The sequence below is a fragment of the Carcharhinus amblyrhynchos genome, chromosome 27 (assembly GCF_965287045.1).
Source record: "Carcharhinus amblyrhynchos chromosome 27, sCarAmb.v2.hapA, whole genome shotgun sequence".
Taxonomy (NCBI): domain Eukaryota; kingdom Metazoa; phylum Chordata; class Chondrichthyes; order Carcharhiniformes; family Carcharhinidae; genus Carcharhinus; species Carcharhinus amblyrhynchos.
Genome location: NC_137350.1, coordinates 19,980,018 through 20,006,016, shown reverse-complemented (window position 1 = coordinate 20,006,016; position 25,999 = coordinate 19,980,018). Strand labels below are relative to the sequence as shown.

General features: G+C 45.1%; 1 protein-coding gene across 1 annotated transcript in view; it reads right to left on the bottom strand.

The window, feature by feature from the left end:
• The window catches only part of itga3b (integrin, alpha 3b), a 175,081-nt gene that overhangs the window by 37,068 nt on the left and 112,014 nt on the right, over positions 1–25,999 (bottom strand). The window contains exons 8-11 of the mRNA XM_080213818.1: positions 15,664–15,752; positions 7,689–7,828; positions 5,768–5,851; positions 1,647–1,714 (exon numbers count right to left, since the gene is read on the bottom strand). Coding sequence (XP_080069944.1) covers positions 1,647–1,714; positions 5,768–5,851; positions 7,689–7,828; positions 15,664–15,752 — 381 coding nt within the window. The remainder of the gene's footprint in view (positions 1–1,646; positions 1,715–5,767; positions 5,852–7,688; positions 7,829–15,663; positions 15,753–25,999) is intronic.

Sequence of the window (25,999 nt, the reverse complement as noted above, 5' to 3'; positions counted from 1 at the left end):
TGTCAACAAACTGAAACCCTACTAACAAGTGGAGATACTCACAAAGATAGCAAAGGACTATTCTAATCACTGTACGGTGAAGGTCAGCTAGAATAGAGCTCAGTGTAACTTGTGGAGACAGTTTCTGATATAGAGATACTGCTTTATTCGCATCAAACTCATACGACTTGGGTCACGAACATTTGGCAAACGACAGATGGGATTCTCTCAAAAAGAAATTCAAAGTGCTGAATTCGCGTAAAAACTGGAATGAATCCTGCTGGTTTTTTCAGCAGGATTTTCAAAACGAATCTCCCACACTCTGTGCGTCACAGAGAGCATCAAACATAAATCACGCTAAAATCTGTGGGCGGATTTCCCGCTGGAAAGGCCGGCTGCATAGCACTGAGTGGGCCACTGTGCATGCGCCAATCTGTCAGCACCGAGATTGGCACATGCGCAGTAGCCCCAAACTGGCATCCTCCCAATCACAGGCCAGCCCCGTGACTCCCCATTGCTGGCCTTGTCCGAACCAGCCCTGACCCCCATCCCTTACCCCCCAGGCCAACCTCGATCCCACCCCCCCTCCCCCAACCCACCCACCGGCAGCCCCGATCTACCAATCCTTCCCGCTCTCCTGTCCACATATCCGTCCTTGGCCTTTTGTAACGTTCTATCGAACCCCAACACAAACTGGAGGAACAGCACTTCATCTTCCGATTGGGCACTTTACAGCCTTCTGGATTGAACACTGAGTTCAACAACTTCAGAGCACGAACTCACTCCTTCATTTCCAGTCATTTTATTTCATTTTGTTTCATCCATTTTTTCATCCTTCTCGCTATCTTTATTTTTCCACTTCTGCATTCCAACTCTCCTTCTTGCCCCCCTCTCCCCCAATTCCACCTACCCACATCCTTGCCCTTTTCAGGGCAACTGCCATATTTCTCAGGCAGTCCTTGAACAACCTGTAACTCTGCTCTGCCATTCATACATTCTGATCACCTAATGCACACTTTTTAGCACCTTCTCAGCCTTCTGTATCCTCATTTGCATTCCCTTTGTCCCTTTCCACCCCTGCACCCCCACTCCCCACCACGACCACCACCCTCATAGTACAAGTCTCCACTGATTCCCTTTGCTCTCAGCTCTGATGAAAGGTAATCTCAACTTAAACCATGATGTGATGATGCCGGCGTTGGACTGGGGTGAGCACATCAGGAGTCTCACAATATCAGGTTAAAGTCCAACAGGTTTGTTTGGTAGGACGAGCTTTTGGAGTGCTACCCCTTCATCAGGTGAGATACTGCTCCTTCATCACTCACCTGAAGAAGGAAAAGCGCTCCGGAAGCTCATGCTACCAAACAAACCTGTTTGACTTTAACCTGGTGTTGTAAGACTTTTTAACTAGACTCGAAAAGTTGGCTCCATTCCCTCCCCACAGAAACTGTCAGACCTGCTGAGATTTTCCAGCATGCTCTGTTTTTAACGAAGATACCTCATCTAGACCCCAAACACAAGATCAAATAATTTCAACGTTCAGCTACTCAAGAGCATGAAGATGATGTAGATCCAATGACCAAAATGCATTTCCCTAGTGAGGCCATCATCCTATAAGTTCACATCTACCGCCTTGTAAACATAGCACAGAGAATGGTGATACTTACTAATGTTGCGATTGTACTTTCTATTCCCAGTGCTCACGATGTAGGAGAAGCAAAGCTTCACTGTGATACTAAATAAAAGAGAACACAGGCAAGACTTTTTTTTGAAGCAGAAGAAATGTTTCGCTCGCACTATAAAATGGTTCTCTCATTCAAACCTTTACATAATTGTAGCTATTTAATTTGAAGATATCAGGTGAAAAGGAAAAGCTTTTGCCAAGTAGGCATTCATTCCATTCCTAACATAACAGCTTAAATTGTTGCAAATAGTAACTAAAAAAATGCTGACCACAAAACAAATCAGTCTTCAGATTGCATGAATTTGAAACATTTGGCATTAATGAGGTGCAGATGCTGGCCATTGGCTTGGGGTGGGCACTGTAGGAGTCTCACAACACCAGGTTAAAGTCTAACAGGTTTATTTGGAATTATGAGCTTTCGGAGTGCTGCTCCTTCATCAGGAGGGTTGTTCCTTTACCTGATGAAGGAGCAGTGCTCCGAAAGCTCGTGATTCCAAATAAACCCTTTGGACTTTAGCCTGGTGCTGTGAGGCTTCTTACTTGGTATTAAAACATGTACAACCTCTCCTCTCTTCCTCCCAAGACAACATGTGCTTGAGCTCCATTTCTTGGGTCCCAGCCTCTCCTATCTCAGGTTGGAAACACAGTAGTGTTTTCCTTGGACTTCTGCACAAAGGAAAAGAAGCACTGCAAAAGATACCAAAAGGACGCGCTAATGACTATCCAAAGGGCATGGCTGATTATTGATTTCTTTGTCACAGTGCTTCATTTTCCTAAATTTAAGTTATCAAACATCAGCACGAAAAACAAATGGGATGTGTGTTACAGCAGTTTAGTAATTTACCTTCAGTAAAGTTGCTCAGAGTTACACTTCCCTGGCAGTATGCTTTGATTAGTGGTCTGATCAGGTATTCTTAAACTGCAAGGCAGCATTGTGTGTGATTGCCAGGATGAAGAAGAGACAGAGACCTTTCATCCCAGCTCAAAATTATCACATCTACTTTCCACAGCACAATATTCTCCTCGAACTTCCATGAATTGGAAAGTGGTCATGTGTCAATGTTAGTTCCCAAAATCCTTGCAACGACATTCCCTGGATAAAGGGTCTCTATCTGTTCTAGCTATCCTCAACCCAGATCTCCCTTATGTCACTAATCCTGTAAAAGAGCCCGTATCTCCCTCAGTCCGTTTCTTACTTGGATATATGGCACAAAAACAGGCCATTAAGCCCATCCAGTCCACACAGGATACAAGTGCACTCGAGCCTCCTCGCACCTGTTCTCATCGAAAGCTCACATTATAATCATCTACACCCATCTTGGCATGGTGGTACAATGGGTTAGCACTGCTGCTTCACAATGCCAAGTACTCGGATTTGATTCCTGGCTTGGATCATTGTAAGTGAGGAGTCTGCATGGACAGGAGTTCTTCCTGTCTCTGCATGGGTTTCCTCCGATTTCCTCCCACAGTCTGAAAGATGTGCTGGTTAGGTGCATTGGCCATGCTAAATTCTCCCTCGGTGTAACCAAATAGGCGCTGGAGTGTGGTGACTAGGGGATTTTCACAGTAACTTCAATGCACTGTTAATGTAAGCCTACTTGTGACACAAATAAATAAAAACCTTTAAGTGTTTGTCTAGCTTTCCTTTAAAGTAATCAATACTATCCACTACAACCACTCCCTGTGATAGAGGGCTCCCTATTCCTACCATTAGCTGGGTAAAAAATTTCTTCTGAATTTTCTTTCTGGATTTCTTGGTGACAGTCTTATATTGGTGGCCTCTAGTTATGCTCTTCCTCACAAGAGGAAACATCTCTCTGTATCCACTCCTTCAAAACCTTTCATCATTTTAAAGCTCTCCATGAAGTCATCCCTCAACCTTCTCTGCTCAAGAAGAGAAGACCCAGTCTGTCAATCCTTTCCGAATGCATTGTTGGTTCGTCCTCGGAAGCTTTTTCGAAGAAGGAGATCTCCCTTCACGCCTGACAAGGGTTAGAGTCAGGAAGGAAGGGAAAGAAAAGAGAATGGAGTGGGTCCTGGAGAGTAGTTGGGACAGTGACATTCAAAGCAACGATTCAGAAAGTTAAATAGTGTGGGCTGTCTGAGCCAGAGTACTGGTGGTGCGGGAGGTGGGGAGCTGTCTGCAGAAGGGGAGAATTTAGAAGACCAAGTGCCCAGCAATGAAGACTGAGAGTAGGTTAAAGACGGGGGTCATAGCTGTACAGGATGAATTGAGCAGGAGCTTAGGATAAGAGAAATTTGAGGACACAACTAAGCACTAGGTCAAGGAGAAGGATGACAGATAAAATGTATCATGGAATCCCTATAGTGATGAAGGAGGTCATTCAGCCCATCGAGTCTGCACCAACCACAATCCCACCCAGGCCTTATCCCCATAGCCCCACATATTTATCCTTCTGATCCCCTGATGCAAAGAGGCAATTTAGCTTGGCCAATCCACCTAACTGTGGAAGGAAACTGGAGTACCCGGAGGAAACGTACACAGACATGGGGAGAATGTGCAAACTCCACGCAGACAGTGACCCGAGGCTGGCATTGAACTCAGTCCCTGGCACTGTGAGGCTGCAGTGATAACCATTGTGTCACCGTGCCACCATAGCAGGAAAAATATACCCACGATCAATGCAATGTCATATTTCGTAGTTCCATGCTATCTAACCTAATTACAATCATTCAGATGGACAGTAACTCAAGTTTTGTACATTTAAAATGTAAGAGAGAAGGATGGGACTGCAATGCAACCACAGCAACGATGGTAACAGTGTTATATAATTATAAATTTAGTAATGCCATCTTCAGGAATTCAGCAGTGCTGCACAATGCAACATTGTGGACTGGAGCAATGCTTTGAGCCCAAATACACATAAAAATAATAGTGTGATTAATAAAGTACACAGCCTTATTCTAGTCTTGCTCTGGATCTCTTTGTTCGTTATTCTCTATTCAATTTTTAGTCTCTTCACATGTGCCCAACTTCATTCCAAACTGGTAACTGATGTCCATTGTGCTCCAGAAATCCACTTGTGCAATATAATACTTCTTCACTCAGTCCAGATTTATTCGCAGGGTGAAAGATTGCAACCACAATGTCAGCAAGCATCTCTTTATATGTGCTCAAGTAAAAACCCAAATCAATGCCCTCCACCTGCTATAATTAAACACAGTTTACATACAATTAACTACATAGCAACAGAGAAAAAAACTAAATTTATAAAGAAATCTTGTCACTTTTCAATGCAGTGTAAGATTGGGTGGCTCTGTGTAATTGTCAATGAATTTTTGAAAGTAAAAATCACTAATTGTTCAATTTGGTAGCATTGGCAGGGAACTAGATTGAGCCCAACCTTGTGAGTCACAGAGCTGGCAAATGGAGAGGAAATGATTATTCTTGTCATGCAGCTTATTCAGTTGTTGCAGAACTTAAGATTTTTTTTCGCATGATGTTCGCGCTATCTTTTCAACAGAAGTTCCCAGTGTGGCTTGCTCCAGCTCTGTGCCAAAGTAGAACTGGAATGAGTTAGGCTATACTGGATATTCCTCAACAGGGGTCGGTTTCACGCATCTGGCTGGATGGCTGATTAGTGATGCAGAGAGATGCCAACAGCAGGGGTTCAATTCCCATACGGCTGAGATTACCTATGAAGGTCCCGCCCTCTCAACATTGCCCCTTGCCTGAGGTGTGGTGATCCTCAGGTTATATCACCACCAGCCAGCTCTCCCCCTCAAAGGGGAGAGCGGCCTACGGCCATCTGGGACTATAGTGACTTTACCACTTATTACAGGATAACAGAATAGAGTGTGCCTTCCCCCCAGCTTGTATGGGAGTGTTGCAAACAGCAGCATGGTCAGAATTTGAAACTAAAAGGATTCCCCAACTGCGCTTACTTTGTCAACCACCACCAATTTCTAACAGGGTCATTTTTGTTGGGAAATATAGGTGATTATGTGAAACTCAGCCACATTATGTGATAGCATGTTACAGCATCATGACCCCTTGCTAAGACGTTATTGATGGTTGCAAATGATTGTCAGCAAAAATAACAAAGAATTTCAAAGAAAATAACCAAGATTTCAAAGACTTACCAGGAACTTATGGTGCAACTGCTGGAATCAATCGTTGTTGGCTGTGCAGTGAAATTTGTACTAACATTAATAACTGGTCGAGATCTGAAAATAAGACACATCAGTTTCAGCAATTTTATCACATTCCAATGAGTTCCTAATTATTTTGCCTTGCTGGAACTGACCACTATATTTTTACACTTCGTAGACACAAAATATTAGAAAAGATAGAGTCAGAGGCGTGCAGCATGGAAACAGGCCCTTCGGCCCAACTTGTCCATGCTGTCCAGTTTTTAATTACAAAGCTAATCCCAATTGCCTGCATTTGGCCCGTATCCCTCTATACCCATTTTACCCATGTAATTGTCTAAATGCTTTTTAAAGACAAAATTGTACTCACCTCTACTACTGCCTCTAGCAGTTCATTCCAGATGTCCACCCACCCTGAGTGAAAAAAATTGCCCCCTGGGCCTTTTTGTATCTCTCCCCTCTCAGGTACATGAGCTTAATTTCATTTAAATATACGATATGTGGGAACTCTCTACAGAACCTACTTCCTTTCTTCACACTTTTGTCAAATTTTCCTGTCAATCTTCTTCCATGACAAATTCCTGTGTCAGTATTTATAATGGCAAAAGTCAACGTAAACTTTCACACTACAATTAAACCCTCTGCCACCGGTAGTGCTATAGAACCTCAGAGATGTCCCAGCTTTTGTTCCAATTAACTCCACTTTTCTTCATTCATGGGGATGTGGGTATCACTGGCTAAGCCAGCATTTATTGCCCATCCCTCATTGACCTTGAAAAGCTGATGAGACCCAGCTTCTTGAACTGCTGCAGTACCTGTGATGAATGTAGGTACACCCATAGTACTGTTAGGGAGCTCCAGGACATTTACCCAGCAAGAGTTAAGGAATGGTGAAATACTTCCAAGTCAGGATGGTGAGTGGCTTGAAGTGGAATCAGAGTCCTTACGGTGCAGAAAGAGGCTAATCAGCCTATTGATCCTGTGCCAACAACAATCCCACCCAGGCCCTATCCATGTAACCTCATGTATTTACCCTGCTAATCCCCCTGATCTAAGGGGTAATTTTCCATGGCCAATCCATCTAACCAGCACATCTTTGAACTGTGGGAGGAAACCGGAGCACCTGAAAGAAACCCACGCAGACACAGGGACAAGGTGCAAACTCCACACAGACAGTGACCTGAGACTGGAATTGAACTCAGGGCTCTGGCATTGTGAGGTAGCAGTGCTAACCACTGTGCCACCATGCCAAACTTCGAGGTGGTGGTGTTCTCATAGGTCTGCTGTGCTTGTCCTTCTAGGCGGTAGTTGCTGTGGATTTGAAAAGTTCTGCCTAAGGAGGCTTAGTGAGTTTTTGCAATGCATCTTATAGATGGTAGATACTGCTGCCCCTGTGCATTGCTGGTAAAAGAAATGACCGTGGAAATCAAGCTGGTGCTTCGTCTTGGATAATGTTTAGCTTCTTGAGTGTTGTTGGAGCTGAACCCATCTAGGCAACTGGAGAGTATTCCGTCACACTCATGACTTGTAGATGTTGGGCAGGCTTTGGGGACTTGAGAGGGGAGTTATTAAAGGCAGGATTCCTAGCCTCTGACCTGCTTTTGTAGCCAGCATAGGCTAATCCAGTTTAGTTTCTGGTCAATGGTAAACCACCCCACCATCACCGCCCCCCCCCCCCCCCCCCCCGGATGTTGATGATGGTGGAGGAAATGCCATTGAACATTCTCTGCTTCTCATTTTTCATGCATTACTATTTAACCGCACACAATATAAAAGATTGAAATGAATGACTTTAAAATGAGGACTGAACCATCTGCATGTTCTGGTCCAGTTAATCCCCGTCCTCTAACCTCACTAAGTTTAATTCATACAGTCATCCTGCTATCACATCTTACTCCAGTGAAGGTCATACCTCAGTAAAATGGCTTTGTCAGATAATGTTCCAATTAGAATGTCAGGGTAATCATTCTTATCGACATCAAGCCCTCCACTGATCGAATAGCCGAATGTCTTGATCGAACCATTTTTCCCTAAGTCTGCTCCATTGATAACCTAGAAAATGAAAATGAACTCAGAATTTATTGTTACAACGCAACATTGTTAATCAAACAGTTAATCAATATTAAAAAAAAGCTCATCCTACATGAAAACTATTTTGTTTTTTTATTTATTCATGGGATGTGGACATCACTGACTGAGTGCATTTCAGAGGGCATTCTTTTTTAAAAAAAGAGTCAACAAGGATGTTGCCAGGACTTGAGGGATTGAGTTATAGGGAGAGATTGGACAGTCTGGGACATTTTTTCTTTAGATCTTAACAGACTGAGGGATGAGCTTATTGAGGTGTATAAGATCATGTTATGGATAGGGTGAAGCACTCCGTTTTTTTCCCCCCAGAATTGGGGAATCGAGAACTAGAGAACATAGGTTTAAGCTAAGAGGGGAAAGAATTAGTGGGACCCTGAGCAGTAACTTCTTTACACAGAGGGTATTACCTATGTGGAGTGAACTGCTGGAGGAAGTGGTTGAGGCAGAGACACTGACAATATTTAAAAGGCGTTTGGACAGATACATGGATAGGAAAGGTTTAGAGGGATTTGGGCTAAATGCAAACAAATGGAGTTAACGGAGATGGGCATTTTGGTTGGCATGGACCAGATTGGGCCGAAGGGCCTGTCTCCGTGCCACAGATTCTATGAACCACATTACTGTGGATCCGGAGTCACATATAGGCCAGACCAGGTAAGAACGTCAGGTTCTGTTCCCTAAAGCATATTAGTGAACCCGGTCAATCTTTACAACAATCAGCAATGTTCAACAGTCAACATTATATTTTTAATTCCAGATTTTTTTTATTAAATTCAAATTTCAACATCTGCCATGGTGGGAGTTGAACCCAGGTCCCCAGAGCATTAACCTGGATGTCTGGAGTACGAGCCCAGCAACAATACCACTCTGCCACTGCCTCCCCCTCGCATGCTTCATGTCTAAAATTCTACAATTTACAAATTGGATATCAAGGTGATTTTGGTGGGGCAAATGACTTTCATTCAGATATTTGAATGTTTTTATATTCATTTGGCATTGCAAACCTTTAAGGACAATAGGAAAAGGAAACTGGGTTGATTTTTAATCAACCAGTCTCCAACTTTAAGGGCCTTCAAATGGTCAGTGGATAGGCATATGGATAACATTGGATTAGTTTAGGTTACAGGGTCATTAGATTCGTTTCACTGGTCGGCGCAACATCGAGGGCTGAAGGGCCTGTACTGCACTGTAATGTTCTATGATTTTGAACCTAAATTAGATCTTGAACCTAAGTGTCCAAGGTGTAGCATAATGCACCACCTCTAATTCACCTAAAACATGTGGCTTTATTTAAAGGGCATCACTTTCACGGCACCCGGCACACATGAGAATGGCAATGCTATGTCCCTCCACGGTCCCCTCAGCAGTGCACAGTGCGTAGGATACTGGCTGCCTGAGAGTTCACCTCTGAAACCCCTCTCGGAGGTGAAGGCTCCAGGTTCACGCTTTTGTAGAGCTGTTGTAAGTGGCACGGGCGTGACATCACATTGGCGGCTGCTGAATAACTGGTCAGAGGAGGTAAATCCAGACAGAGGGCTTGCTAATGGCATGCTGGTGTATTAAAATAAGCTTTCTGCAGTCTCACAGCATGTTTCCCGCCACTCCCCTGGTAAGGGGCTGGTAAGATTGGAACTCGTGAACTTGCTGGCGCGAATCACGCTCTCCGGATTTTGAATAAATGCCAACATCCGCAGATGGAGATTATGGACTCAAAATCACCCCCTATGAATCTACTAGCCCCTATTAATGGGTATTAGTTAAGGTGAGGTGTTAAAGAGCAGTCAATGGTCATGGGATCACCTCTTCGTGCACCTTTGCGAGGGAAAGAGAAAGCACTTTTAAATAAAAGGAAAGGAAATGCAAATGATTATGATGCAGCAGAAGGGATGTGTGTGCATTGGTGTGTTTGTGTGTGCAGGTGCGCGTGTGTCCACTGTATCAGCAGAGTTAAAACTGAAATTAAACATATCACATGAGAACCATGAACATGAACCAGGGAAAGACACTGTGACATCCTCATACTTTTAATAATTTCCTTCAAAAGGCAACTCCAAAAACTGGCACCCTGGCAAAGAAACCACACACGGCAGTAAGATCTGATGAACCAGAGACACAGCCAAACTTTCAACTTGTCAATAGCGTAGCCATCCAACATCCTGAGTGTCCGTGTGGCTACGTTTCATTGCTTGCAAATTCAGTTATATGTAGTGAATCGCACAACTTTTCCAGAGCTGCGTGGCTATTCAGAAATTACGGGCGGGATTTCACAGCCTTGCTCGACTCAAGACCAGAAAATCCCACCCAACGCCAACGGATGCTTCCATTGTCCGCCCTTTACCCACTCTGATTCCCCGGCGGGTGGGGCTTTAGAATTCCGGCGTATGTCTGGATCTACATTCCTATCTACCTCTACCAGTCATAGCGTAGTTATGAGGAATCAGCAATGGTCACTCATCAAGAAATGGGCAAAACTCAAATTGCTGTTTTATAGAGTGCTTGACCCAAACACAGAAACAGCCTACCTTTCAAATGGAGGGTGCTAGCAGTGAAGCATACAGGGAGCAAGAGTACAGCAAGAGTCAAATCAACATATAACTGGGAAGTTGGGAAGAAAAAGCTGATCCCAACCAGTTCAACTTAGTTAGAAAGTGGGCACTACCTCTCACTTGTTGCCCTTAGCAGAAATCCTGATCCATGTACGCAGGTCTTAATTTATTGCCAGCTGTTGCTGAAGCTGGGGTCTGTGGACTGGAGAGAGATATGTTTGAATAGAGAAAAAAAAACCACGAAGAAACTTTTTCTTTCCTCTCGGTACTTTGATTCTAAGCAAAAAAACCAATTCAAATTAAGTCCGATCCTTGTCCCCATGAGGAACAAACAAGATCCAAGCTGACAAGACAAGACTTTTCATCCTATCTTGGGCTCAATCAAAGCTGACAGAGTGAGGCATTGCACCCCACCCGTCCCACCCCCCAGGCTGGATCTAATGGGTCATCTTAGCCTGAAGGCCAAGATGGCTTTAAAAAAAATTGCATAAAGAAACTATTTAGAAATAGTTGTGGGTGTGAATCAAGTCATGGAAAGAACTTGTATTTATGCAACATCTCTTGTTGACATCCCCAAACATGGCAAGATGGAACAGTAGTTAAAACTGCTGCCTCACAGCACTGGCGAACCGGGTTTGATTTCTGGCTTGGGTGACTGTCTGTGTGGAGTTTGCACATTCTCCCCGTGTCTGCGTGGGTTTCCTCCGGGTGCTCTGGTTTCCTCCCACAGTCCAAAGATGCATGAGTTAGGTGGATTGGTCATGATAAATTGCCTCTTAGTGACAGCGGGAATAGCAAGGGTAAATAATTGGGGTTATGGGCATAGGGCCTGGGTGGGAATGGTGCTGACTCAAAGGGCTGAATGGCCTCTTTCTGCACTAAGGGATTCTATGATTCATTGTCAACGAACTACTTGAGGCACTTTTGTAATGTGGGTCAATACAGCACGCGGTATTTTAACAAAGACCCAAAAATGCCAATGAGTTAAATTAAATGGGGCAGGGTTTCCCGTGCCCCTGCACTGTGTTTTGTGGCAGTGGAGTTGGAGGCAGCTCACCATTGTCAACAAAATTCCTCATTCTATGCTCCATCCATTGGCGGGAAACGCATAGATGGGGTCTGCTGTGGTCAGGACTGGAAGATCCCACCGGTGTGAATGATCAGGAGGTGAGTTACTTGCCGCACGATTTCTACCCTCTGAAATGCTCTTGTAGCCACAGTATTTACATGGCCAGGCCAGTTCAGTTTCTGGCCAATGGTAACCCCAGGATATTGATACTGGGAGATTCAGCAATGGTAGCGCTATTGAATGTCAAAGGACAATGGTTCGATTTTGGAGCTGGTTATTGCCTGGCACTTGTGAGACGCGAATGTTATTTTCCACATGTCAGCCCAAATTTGGAAATTGTCCAGGTCTTGCTGCATTTGGACATGGGCTGCTTCAGTACCTGAGGAGTCGTGAATGATACTGAACATTGTGCAGTCATCTGTAATCATCCCCACTTCTGACCTTATGATGGAGAGAAGGTCATTGATGAAGCAGCTGAAGATGGTTGGATATAGGACGCTACCTTCAGGAACTCCTGCAGCGATGTCTTGGAACTGAGGTGATTGACCTCCAATCACCATAACCATCTTCCTTTGTGCCAGGTATGATCCGATCAAGAGAGTTTTCCCCGATTCCCATTGACTCCTTGTATTGAGTTCCTTGCATTACATGAAGCATCAGTCTAAATGATGTGCTTCAATGTTTAGAGTGGGGCTTGAGTCCGTGATCTTCTGTTTGAAAGGTGAGTGTGTTACTATTGAACCTTGGCTAACTCCAAGGTTATGGACCTTAACAAAAAAATTAGGAAGTATTTTCCCAGATCATAACGTCTTCTGCTGAGAGAGGAAAAGAGAGCAGCAGAGACTTGGAGAAAGGGGAATTGTATGATACTATATATACACACAAACACACACCCAAATTTTCACTCCCTGACAATCAATTCTCTTCAGTACCTGCATAATAAGAGGAGGCATAATGGATAGCACTGCTCCTTCACAGTGCCCGGGACCTGGGTTCAATTTCGGCCTTGGGTGACTGTGTGGAGTTTGCAGGTTCTCATCGTGTCTGCATGTGTTTCCTCCAGGTGCTCCAGTTTCCTCCCACAATCCAAATGTGTGTGGGTAAGGTGGATTGGCCATGCTAAAATACCCCTTAATGTCCCAAGATGTGGAGGTTAGGGGGATTGGCAGGGTAAGTATTTAGAAGTTTATCTATTCATGTCACAAGTGGGCTTACATTAACACTGCAATGAAGCTACTGTGAAAATCCCCAGGACCTGGGTAAGATGCTCTATCAGAGAGTCAGTGCTGACTTGATGGGCTGAATGGTCTCCTTGTGTACTATAGAATTCCATATCTTCAGCGACTGAAATTCTGTTCTGCTAATACTGATTGTAACCAGCAGATGGTGCAGTTGGTCTTTTCAAATCATTGGGAACGGGGTCAATGTTCCTGAAATGTTCAGCAAAAGTGCAATGAGAATAGAACGGATTTCAGACATCCCAAGTTCAGGCACAGCAGTTTTCCTGTCCTCGAGTCACCAGCAGCACTCCAAATAGTTCATTAACATGGCTGAATACAAGTCCCACATGGCTCTTCAGTCGTGCCAGGAATCAATACTGGATTTCAGGGTGTGAGTGGATAGTAAGACACTGACTGTACAGCCGCTCACATGGAACAGCCTCACGCTTGCCTTCATCAGTCAGGACATTGAGTACAAGTGTTGGCAAATTATGTTGCAGCTATATAAAACCTTGGTTAGGCCGCATTTGGAGTATTGCCTGCAGTTCTGGTCACCACACTGTAAAAGGACATGGAAGGATTGGAGAGCGTGGAAAGGTGGGTTCACCAGGATGTTGCCTCGTCTCGAGGGCAGTGGCTACGAAAGGTCGAATAAACTAGGATTGTTTTCACTGGAAAGACGGATGATGAGGGAGATCTGATAGAGGTGTACAAAGTTATGAGAGGCATAGACAGGATGTATAGTCAGAGGCTTTTCCCCAGGGTGTAAGTGTCAATTACACGGGGGCACAGGTTCAATGTGAGAGGGAGAAAGTGTAAGGGAGACGCGCAGGGTAAGCTTTTCAGGCAGAGGGTGGTGGTGCGTGGACTGTGTGGCAGCACACATCAACATTTAAGAGGCATCTGGGTGGGTACATGAATAGGGAAGGAACAGAGGGATACAGACTGAGGAAGGACAGAAGGTTTTTTTTTAGAAAGCGAGTTAGGGTATTGTGATTGGCACAGGCTTGGAGGGCCGAAGGCCTGTTCCAGTGCTGTACTTTTTTTCTTCTTTGAATGACCACGGCAACAAGGCACTGGACTGTGTCCAGGGTATGGAGTACATCACACACAACACCACATGTCCACAAGATGAGGATGAGTGGAGAAAACCAATGGAAAACGGTTAAATATTTTTCCTTGTTCCTTTTCAGATAATAATTATAAATGTTAATACACAAGACAGTGACTGGTAATGTGTTTTGTGTCATATTTATAAGACAGCTGATGTAATTTGAGGAGTGGTGACCACTGCCCTGGGACACTGCCTTGTGTTCATATAAGTAATAGAAAAATTCTATAGATAATGAGGTCAGGGATGGGGAGAGTGGTCGGAGGGCTCAGATTGGATCGAGGGATCAGATGGGGTTGGGGGGGGGGGGGATTAGTCCAGTTGGTTGAGGGGGGGGGGGCGGAAGGATCTGTGAGGGGTTTACACATTCTCTCCGTGTCTGCCTGGGTTTCCTCTTGGTGGTCAGGTTTCCTCCCACAATCCAAAGATTGTGGATTAGGTTGATTGGCCACGCAAAATTGATCCTAGTGCCAGAGGATTATTGGGGTAAATATGTGGGATTATGGGAATAGGGCCTGGATGGGATTGTTGTTGGTGCAGACTCAATGGGCTAAATGGCCTCCTTCTGCATTGTCAGGATTTTATGACTCAATGGTGGGGTGGGTGGTGTGGAGGAGGTCTGGTCAGGTCAGATGGCAGGAGTACCCATGGTGGATGGGGTGCGGAGAGTTCCTTGTAGGATCCTTGTAGGGGGAATCCTGTGCAGAAATCGATCCGTGTATTTAAAATAGATGCGTTGACGTTAGAAGTGGTTTCATTTCTCGTAACATTTTTGGAGTAACTATTAGAGTAACCCTGACAGAACCATGCAAAGTTAATGATTTAAATTACTTTATAAGATGGTGCCCAGCGCAGCACAGTTGTCCAGGGGAAGTTAGCGCTTGGTAAACCCTTAGATTAAAAAAAGCAAAATACTGCAGATGCTGGAATCTGAAACAAAAACAGAAAAATGCTGGAAAATCTCTGCCGGTCTGACAGCATCTGTGGAGAGAGAATAGAGCCAACGTTTGAGTCTGGATGACCCTTTGTCAGAGCTACTCCAATGCTTCACTAGTTCTGACAAAGGGTCATCTGGTTTTGAAAAGTTGGCTTTACTCTCTCCGCAGATACTGTCAGACCCGCTGAGATTTTCCAGCAGTTTTCTGTTTTCGCTTGGTAAACCCGTACCTGAGAACTTCCGAGAGAGATTGTCCGGCACATCATGGGGAACCCCCCCCCGAAACTAGGGAACCAGGAAGTTATAGGCTATTGTTGCACAATCAAAACAAATATTCTTTTCCAGCGAATGATGAGAATGTGGGAATCTCTACTGCAAGTGTAGTGGAGATTAAGTCTATGGATGCACGTGGGGGAAGTTAGATAGTTGTGTAAGGGCGAGGGTGGTGAGAGGGCTACGGGGATAGAGTTAGATACGGAAGAGAAGGGAGAAGCTTTAGGGGAAGCACAATGGCGCAGTGTTTAGCACTGCTGCCTCACAGCGCCAGGGACCCAAGTTTGAGTCCGGGCGTGGGTCACCATCTGTGTGGAGTTTGCACAATCTTCCTGTGTCTTCGTGGGTTTCCTCAGGGTGCTGTGGTTTCTTCCTACAGTCCAAAGATGTGCAAGTTAGGTGGAATAGCCATGTTAAATTGCCCTTTAGTATCGGGGGGCTAGCTGGGGTAAAACCCGTGGGGTTATGGGGATAGGGCCTGGGTGGGATTGTGGTCAGTGCAGACTTGATAGGCCGAATGGTCCAATTTATGATTCTATGAGTGAATCATAAATACTAGTATGGACTGGTTAGGCCAAAAACCTGTTATTATTCAAATTTCTCTAGAACTCCTGTGTTATTAACAGTTCCCAACAAAACATACCTGACCAGGTTTGGAATCCAGTCCAATCATGCTGCCATGGTAAATAAAAACTTTGCCGGAACCATCGTAAGGTGCTCCAATAGCGATATCTGTAGAAAGAGAAAATGAAGGAGTCTGAACAATCTTTCACCCTACAGTCAGGAATGGAAAAGACTCTCCCAGAGACACATAAGCATTATAATCAGCTCAAGGCATGTTAAACATTCTCAACATTGCAGGGATTTGGAGATGCATCTCCCCCTGCCCATCACCTCCCCTTCCCCTCCCCACACTGTGCTGATTATTAGCAGCAGATTTGGTTATTGACATCTCACCCAACAGGGTAATTAATGATGGTGACTAAGCAAGTCAAATTCACTTTACATTGTGTGGGATTACAGGATTTTTACTGTTGAGGGGGATTATACTCAGCAATTCCTTTACTTTTCTGTTCATTTAATGCAAATCAGTGGCCCCCAGAAAGGATGATTAGAGGATTTTGAACGGAGACTATAAGTGCCTGCGGGATAAGTTTAGAAATATTTTTCCCCTGATTAACTATACACAGCAACAGAGCCAGGCATCTTATAAAGATCATTGGTTCATAGAATCCCTACAGTGCAGAAGGAAGCCATTTGGCTCATCAAGTCTGCACTGACAACAATCCCACCCAGGCCTTATCACTGTAACTCCATGTATTTACCCTGCTAGTCCTCCTAACATTGGGGTCAATTTAGCATAACCAATCAACCTAACTTGCACATCATTGGACTGTGGGAGAAAACCCACGCAATCATCCCAAGGCCAGAATGGAACCACTGTGCCATCCTACTGTTCAGTCTTGGGCTTGTGCTGTTAAACTGATCCAATCGATACTAAAGACAACAATCTTTTGTGGTTAAGAATGGAGAAAATCATCCAGGTATCCTGCTCCTGATCACTACTGGATGACCACACTGGTAGAAGTCTATAGTACTTGGGGTGAATGGGATCAAAGGTTATGGGGAGAAAGCAGGATTAGGCAATTGAGTTGGATGATCAGCCATGATCGTGATGAACGGCAGAGCAGGCTCAAAGGGCCGAATGGCCTCTTCCTGCTCCTATGTTTCTAAGTCAAGAATGGCAGGTACTGGGGCAAGGACAAGAGCAATTTGTGAGGCCTCCCGATCCTATCGGTTGAATAGCTCAGCTCTCCCTGTCCAGTTTTGTGTGGCCCACTTTGGAGAGAGATTGATGCCTGCCTGTGGAATCATGCCCCAACAAGGACTTATCCCTTCAGCTGTGAAGGGAAGAGAAACTGGGGAAATTAAAGTCGGAAAGAATTCCCAAGAAGCTTGTACTACGCCTCCGTCTGACCCAAGTCAAATTCTCTTGCAGTTGCTGCCGAATTCCTGAGTCCTCTGGATTGGAGTCACACATCCTGTCCTCGACTAGAATTGAATGGGCCCAGAATTTATTACTAAATTGGCAACAGCGCTGAGAAAAAAAAACACTGGTTGAAGTGGGAAATTAAAAGCTGCTGTTTTGCACTAAGCTGCTCTTCCAAGATTGGTGAGTAAGCTCAACATTTTCGGGACATTGTAGAAAGAGAGTTAGCTCTGCTGTTATTATGATGCTAGAAGCATTTCTGGTGACAAGAGTAAGTCACCCGTCCCTCCTCCTGATCAATGCTGACTTATTTTAAAGCATTAAGACAGAAGACATTAAGGTGGAAGGGAGGCCATTAAGCGTGGAGTTACTATTTATTCGGTCCCACTCTTTCTTAATGGCTCAGATCAGAATACAGCGTAACTACGGTCCAAACATGGTTGAGAAACAGAATAGAGAAAACTCAGCATTAACAATAAATGGAAATGGAAGATATATTTTAAAAAAAACAAATCTTTGATAGTTGTCTATCCCTAATTGCCCTTGAACGGAGTGGCTTACTAAGTCATTTTCAGAGGCCAGTTAGTAGTCAACCATATTGCTATGGGTCTGGAGTCACGTGTAGGCTAGAGCAGGTAAGGATGGCAGATTTCCTTCCCTAAAGGGTTTTTCGCAGTCACCATCACCCATTGCGAGGACTAGCTTTCAATTCCAGATTTTATTAATTGAATTTAAATTCCATCAGTGGGATTTGAACCCTTGTCCCCAGAGCACTAGCCTGGATGTCAGGATTATGTCCAGTGACATGATCACAATGCCACTATCTTCCTTAAAGGTCCGCGTATTCCTCTAGGGTTTGGAGAGAGTAAAATGTAAATAAATATGCAGAAAGGCATCTGCAGTCGACGGAAACTTCTGGAATATCTCAGCTGCTGCGAGTGGCAACCTTTGGCTCTGAAGCAACTATTGAACCTTCAGTCTCACCAATACTGTTCCACAACAAAACACATCCAGCAGGGAACAGCTTTGACCTCCACTCATTTCAGTCAATGACTTCCTTCCTGTTGCCGTCAGACTGGGATCTGATGATCTACGCTAGCCAAAACGTGCAAATCCACTCTGTTGGACTAAGCAGAGCGAAGTGGGCAACAGCACACATGACAGCTCCCTAGAGAGCTCCACCAACGGCGTTCCCCAAGCAAGTACAGCTGGTAGAATGTAGCTACAGCACAGGGTAAGGTGGAGATATTAGTTTGAGCACAGTGCCAAGACATTGTGGCAAACTGGCATGATGGCACCATTGCTCAGAGCTGTGGAGAGAATACCAGTGAAAGTCTGGTATTTAGATTCAGACTAAACTCAGCTGTCAATCTGAGGGTGAGCAGAATGCAACCAGCCTATAGGTAGAAGGGAAACTCACAGCATGCACCAGGGCTGTAGGCTTTCAGTGACTCACTAAGCTCTGGGAGCTCATATGCTCAAACCATTCCGTGATAACCCCCAGACTTGCATGGGGAAATCCCTGATTGACCTTCTGTAGGACTTGGTTAATACAAGCTCTCTGGTGATTGGTAATTACCTTCCCAGGTCGAGCTTGTATATTAAGTCCTCTATAAAAGCAGCTTCTGAGTGGGTCCATTGTTGTATTGTCCCAATTGGGACCTGTTTATGTTCATTACAGGCTTGTGGTTTTCCTTTTCTGTATTTTGTGCAATGATAATTATAATTAAATTATAAACACATATCTACATAAATCTCCAATTGGATTAGCCCTGACCAGGGGCCATCTTCATGCTGGCTTCTGGCAGACTACCTCTGCATTTATGCATTCCTATCATGGAGTCATAGAGATTTACAACGTGGAAACAGGCCCTTAGGCCCAACTTGTCCACGCTGCCCTTTTTTGTTACCACTAAGCTGGTCTCAATTGCCCATGTTTGGCTCATATCACTCTATACCCGTCTTACCCATATAACTGTCTAAGCGGCTTTTAAAAGACAAAACGCTTCTACTACTACCTCTGGCAACTTGTTCCAGACACTCACCACCCTCTGAGTGAATAAATTGCCCCTCTGGACTCTTATATCTCTCCCATCTCATCTTAAACCGATACCCTCTAGTTTTAGACTTCCCTACATTTGGGAAAAGATATTGACTATCAAGCTGATCTGTGCCCCTCATTATTTTATAGACCTCTTATAAGATCACCTCTAAGCCTCCTACATTCCAGAGAAGAAAGTCCCAATCTATCCAGCCTCTACTTTTAACTCAAACCACCAAGTACCAGTAGCATCCTAGTAAATATTTTTTGCACCCTTTCTAGTTTAATAATCACGCGATTCTCAATAACATGATGCAAGTGGTACTGTTTCACCACTCTACTGCTGTCTCACAGCACCTGGGACCTGGGTTCAATTCCCAAGTTGGATCACTGTGCATATTCTCCCCATATCTGTGTGGGTTTCCTCTGGGTACTCTGGTTTCTACCCACAGTCCAAAAGACGTGCTGGTTAGGTGTACTGGCCACGCTAAATTTTTCCTTAGCGAACCCAACAGGCACCAGAGTGTGGCAAGTAGGGAATTTTACAGTAACTTCATTGCAGTGTTAATGTAAGCCTACTTGTGGCACTAACAAGTGAACTTTAAATATTGACCCTTGTTAACTCAAACACCCTTTTACTATGTTGTTTAGTTTATTTATTAGTATCACAAGTAGGCTTACATTAACCCTGCAACGAAGTTACTGTGAAAATCCCCGAGTCGCCATACTCCGGCGCCTGTTTGGCTACACTGAGGGAGAATTTGGCATGGCCAATACACCTCTAACTAGCACGGCTTTCGAAGTATGTGAGAAAATGGAGCACCCAGAGGAAACCCATGTAGACACAGGGAGAACATGCAGACTCCACACAGACAATGACCCAAGCTGTGAGTCAAACCCAGGTCTCTGGTGCTGTGAGGCAGTGGTGCTAACCACTTTGCCACTGTGCCACCCTCATGTGCCACTTGCTGGTGGTGACAAGCTGCTGGTATATGAGGGGGATCCCGAGCACAGCTGCAGTTACAGACATGGTTTAAGAGCGGAGACAAGCACGAGGTAAAATATAAAACACTGCACTGACGTATCATTTCAAAGATCAGTTCATTCCAACAAAAACAATATGGGCATTGCCCGTTTCAATCCAAAATTCACGACATGCTGAGCAGAGTGCAGGAACACCTGGTTCTGAAAGATGTGATCGTTACTGCGTCATTAATTATGGAGAAACTCGGACCTCCTGGTTTTCATTAAAAAAGGAATTTCACCCCAGCACATGTGGAACCAAATTCTGTTCCTCCGAAACTTCAAAGTGCGGCATAAGTCACACCATTGTGGGGATATGTTTCTTTGGAAAAATTGCTGTTGAATCTACTGGGATCAACAATACAATTATCTCTAACACTTCAATAAAAGCAGTTTAAAAATGAAGTGTACCGCGATACTTTGAAACATGTAGAAGTGCCAATGTTACGATCAGTGATCCCTCTCCCAATCTTTGAATGCGCAGTGACTACGTTCAGCTGAGTGCTGCCTGGGTGAAAGATCACCAGTTCCTGTAGCAAACAGTAATGCAATCAGCATTCGAAGGAACATCTGATATTTTTAAAAAAAGCAACAAAGGTGAGATAACACAGCCATAGCTGTCAGGCTTTTGAAATTGCAGAGAACAGAGCCTGTGTGTGGAGCACACCTGTAAACACAAGTGGCAGACGGCAAATTCACTGCCATCTTTTGATCATTGCCCAATATTAACTGGCTGGATCTTAATTAAACACAAAACCATTTTGACATAATGCAGCAATGTTGAAAATGTCATTACAGATTTGCAGGTCATTAGTTTTAATATGGAGCCTTGCTGTGTGCAATACTGGGGAAAGCTTTACTCTGGGCACTCACTGTAGCAAAATGCTAAATTTCTTTCATTGGACACTTTTACTGCAGCTACCAAATCTTCTTGGGCAAATCCTAAGACGTTTGATCACGTGACCTGACCACGTGATCATAGAATCCTACAGTGCAGAAGGCGGCCATTTGGCCCATCAAGTCTGGACCGATCACAATCCCACCCAGGCCCAATCCCCATAACCCCATGCATTTACCTTAGCTCATTCCTCTTTCATTAAGGGGCAGTTTAGCACGGCCAATCCATCTAACCCGCGCATCTTTAGATGGAGGGCACCGGAGCACTTGGAGGAAATGCATGCAGACAGGGGGAGAACGTTCAATCTCCACACAGTGACCCAAGCTGGGAATTGAACCTGGTCTCTGGCATTGTGAGGCAGCATTGTTAACCACTGTGTCACCATACCGCCCAAAGGTTTGATTATGTGAATTATGCCCAAAATTTACATTAGTTATTCCATCTACTTTATAACAATTGGGTTTCTGTGAGTCACTTGAGTTTCAAGCCAACAGTTGATATGAGAACTAGAAGGTTCCCACATGGGCACAGTGTTAGCACTTCTGCCTCGCAGCACCAGGGACTCCGGTTCGATTCCAGCCTCAGGTGACCATCTGTGTGGAATTTGCACATTCACCCCATGCCTGCATGGGTTTCCTCCCCCACTCCAATGATATGCGGGTTAGGTTGATTGACGTTAAGGGTCAATTTAGCATGGCCGGGGGAATAGCAGGGTAAATACCTGGGATTATGGGAATGGGGCTTGGGTGGGCCGAATGGCCTCCTCTGCAGTGTATCGTCAACTATTGTGAAAACCCATCTAGTTCACCATCATTACCCTGCCTGGCCTCCATGTGATCCAGATCCATGTGGTTGACTCAACTACTCTGTGAAATGGCCATGCAATGCCACTCTGTTCAAGGGCAATTAGGGATGGGAAACAAATGTTGGCTTTGCCAGTGATGCCTACATCCCATGAAAGGATTAAAAAAAAACTTGTGTTTTCCTAGACATAAAAAACAAAATGTTGGAAAAACTCAGCAGTTCTGGTTGGCATCTCTGGAGAGAGAGAGAGAGAGAGAGAGAGAGTTGATGTTTTGAGTCCAACATGACTCTTTGGAACACTTCCTGCTTTTATTTCTGATCTCCAGCATCTGCATCATTTCACTTTGACTGTTTTGTGAAGAAGGTGAGGTGGGTGCATGTGGATCACCACAAGGCAGCAAGAAGTTTTTTGAAATAAATATATTTCATTGCATGGGAAGTAATTACCCCCCCACCTCCTCCACTCCACTCTGTACCACTACCTCCAGCATCCGTTGCAGCAGAGAGACTTTTACCTCTGGAGCTTAGTGTGGTGCGGCACATGCAGTTGGGTGGGAATGCCATCCCAGCACCATCTAAGCTGCCCAAAAAAAGGGATGTTTTGGATAAGTTCACACAGATCTGAAATAGAAGTGATGTCAACGGGATATATTTGCAATGTTGATGAGTGAAGGACTGTGGACAGTCATTCCCATGCTCCCTTTACACAGCTGAATCAAGAGGGAGCTCATTCATTGATGCCAGAGTGGGTAATCTGTGACCACAACATCCTGGGACAGAGGAAGATTCAAAATAGCTTCGGCGCAGTGTATAATCTGATTGAGATGTGGAACTCCCATGAGATATCATTCCAGCCGCTCATTCCCATTTCAGAGTCAATTCCTTGGGAAAGCTGCTATAAACACTGCAAAGTTAACAAATTCCAAACCGAATCTTCATGTGAGATATTACATGGTGGCACAGTCTTTAACACTGCTGCCTCACAGCACCAGGGACCTGGTGGGGTACGCTGTCCTGTCACATGCTACACCTTAAGTAAGAAATGTAATTTGATTACTACATCAAGTGGAGTGGCAGATGGGCTTTGAAGACAGTCAGATTTATAAATTGGTTATGGACGCTCCCATACTCTGGCTCTGGATACGTCTTACCTTGTTCAATATACTGTCGCTTAATGTGAAGGCCAGGGCCACATGGTAGCAGAGTGGCCAGTACTGCTGCCTCACAGTGCCATGGACCCCATTCTGGCCTTAAATGACTGTATGGAGTTTTCACATTCTCTCCATGTCTGTGTGGGTTTCCTCTGTTCTTACATTAAATGAAACCCAGACTCCAGAGACACCCTGCAGTTTCAGGGGCTGGAACAAAGCGATGGCTCTCTTTCTAGGGAACAGGTTAACTGTTCAGTCATCCTTAAGTAAATCAACAATCACCCCCAGCCCCCTCACCCCCATTCTGGTAGAGACAATTAGCCCCCTCACCCTGTCAATCTGCAGGGGTGTATTGGTGTATTAACCCCCTCAATCTGCAAGTGTGTATTAACCCCCTCCACTACACCCTGCAGAGATGTATTAACTCCCTCACTCCCCACCCCCCCCCCCCCCCCCCCCCCGCACTCTGATGGCCACTCTCGCAGAAACACAGCTGCAGCACAGGGCAATGGTCGGTCAGTGGCATCTCACGCAGCAACTGGACAGACTGAATATTGCAATTAGGTGGGAAATTACATATCAAGTAATCAGACAAATGCATATGCGCACAACCTGCTTGTCTGTGCAGTGACGAAGAACCTGCGACCTCACCAGACGGATGAACTATGTCACAAAGGAGCCAAATATAGCATTAAACAGCCACCAGATGGAGTCATCACACCTAAAAAATGTCGATGTACAATTTTCAAATGGGTAACACTGCGAAAGATAAAGAATAAATGACAGGAAGAGACAGTGGGTATTTATTGCAGACCTGCTGACCCGGTCTGTGTCCTCTGCACAGTATTGCATTGACAGCAAATGTGCATGTTGTATTTCCCAAAGAAACACAAGAGGATAATTGAAGGTTCAGACACACTGGGGGTGATCTTATGGAAAATTTCTAAGTCCCGAATGAGCATGAAAACGGGAGAGAATCGTGCCCATTTTTATGGGCTGAGCTCCCAAATGCTACCTTGTGGAACTTGGAAAAAAGAGGCAAGATGTGGGCGAATCCTATTGATGGCAGAAAGCTGGCTGCTGAGCTGTAGGGGCACTATTGTGCATGTGCCACGATCTCCCAGTGCATTGTGTACAATGGTTTACAGTGTACTGGGAAGTCTGTCACTCCTCCCCCTCCACCCCTGGTCGAGATTCCCACCCCTGATGCAGAGTACCACCCCCCGCTTCCCCAGCTGATTGCCACCCATCGCTTCAGGCCCTGCCCCTCCCTTTTGCACTTCCCAGTGTCTGATGGGCAGTGCTAGTGTGTCCAAAGTGCAGTGCCCAGCTATACGCCCGACTACCAGGGGGGGGTCTCAATGGCCTCTGATTCCACTGGCAAGGCCATCCCATCTGGTTGCAATTGGTGGGGACCATATGTGATCCTCACCGGTGAGGATATCCACTGGTAAAGTCGTTGAGGCAAGTGAGCCTGGATGATTGCATCCGGGACTTACTAATTATATTGAAATTGTCTCATAAATAACATGCTGACAGAACAGGGCCAATATTATTGCGAGAACTGAGAAACGGGGCACAAACTTGGTTTTTCGCCTCTCGCCACGTCAACTACCCGGTGTGACAAGCCGGTATGATCACTCTGTTTTAACCAAATGATGCATTTGGCAATACACTGACTCTCCAGACGCACTATTTTAGCTTTGAGATATCAAATTAAGGTTCGAGCCGCCTGTTTGGATATCTTCAGTAAATATTACAATCACATGGTGCTATTCATAGGGCAGAGTCAGTTGGCATTTGGCCAACATTCTTCTTTCCACAGTTCTCTGCCCAGAGGCAGGTACAACCTGCAGTGTCATGACTTCCACCATGGGTAGTGCGAGGTGGCAGGTCTCAAATCCACCACAGCTGGAACAGGGATCGAAACCCACACTGTTAGCACCAATCTAATCCAAACAAGCTGTGCAGCCAACCGGTTCCCTTGCTCCCCCCTCCCCCACCCAAAGGAGTCTGTGTTATACCAACATACACAGCATGGTGGCACAGTGGTTAGTATTGCTGCCTCACAGCGCCAGGGACCCGGGTTCGATTCCCGGCTTGAGCCACTGTACGTGGGGAGTTTGTACATTCTCCCTGTGTCTGCGTGGGTTTCCTCCCACGGTCCAAATATGTGCGGGTTAGGTGGATTGGCCATGCTAAATTGTCCCTTAGCGTCGGGGGCACTAGCTAGGGTAAATGCATGGGGTTATGGGGAGAGGGCCGAGGTGGGATTGTGATCTGTGCAGACTCGTGGGCCAAATGGCTTCCTTCTGCACTGTGAGATTCTATGATTCTATACACTTTTACATGCATGTTGTCAGAACTATAACAGTGATGGTAAAGGCTGTAATTTCCTTCCATCATGTGACTGACCAGGAATCGTCCCTGCTCTTACAGCCTGTCATTGGCATGTGTCAGAAGGATTGACAAGTTAACATTCAGCCTATTGGGCTGTGTTATGAACGCATCTTTATTGGCCATCAATTCGTAGGATGGGACTTGAACCCGGGGCTTCTGGCTCAGACCCAGGGACAGAACCACAAGACCTTCACCTTCAAGCAGCAGCACCAACACAAATGGACTAACCAATGATTTTATTTATTTTCTATGGGATACAGTTGGTGTGGAATGGATGCTAATTTGCCAACTGTTAATGGATTTGCACAGTAATGTGATTTCATGCGAGGGCATCTCAAAACCTCAGGTCCTACATAATGAACTGCAATAATCTCGTCCCTTCTTTTAACCTCCAGCTCCATATCCGCCTGATTCTACAGAGATATCACACATATTTCTGGTGGTGACCATCGGTGGGATTTCCCTCCCCCTCCGCAGTGTGTTTCACAGCAGCAGGAGGTGGCATGCCACTCACTGGCGGCAGGATCTTCTGGTCTTGCCATTGTCAAGGGCGTTCCCCACTGAACGCAGCCTCACCACTGAAAACCCGTGGCGAGGGTGCGGCATCGAAGGGACAATAAGATCCACTGTTGTAAATTAAGCCAGTGAGACTTTCAGCACTGTGTTCATCTG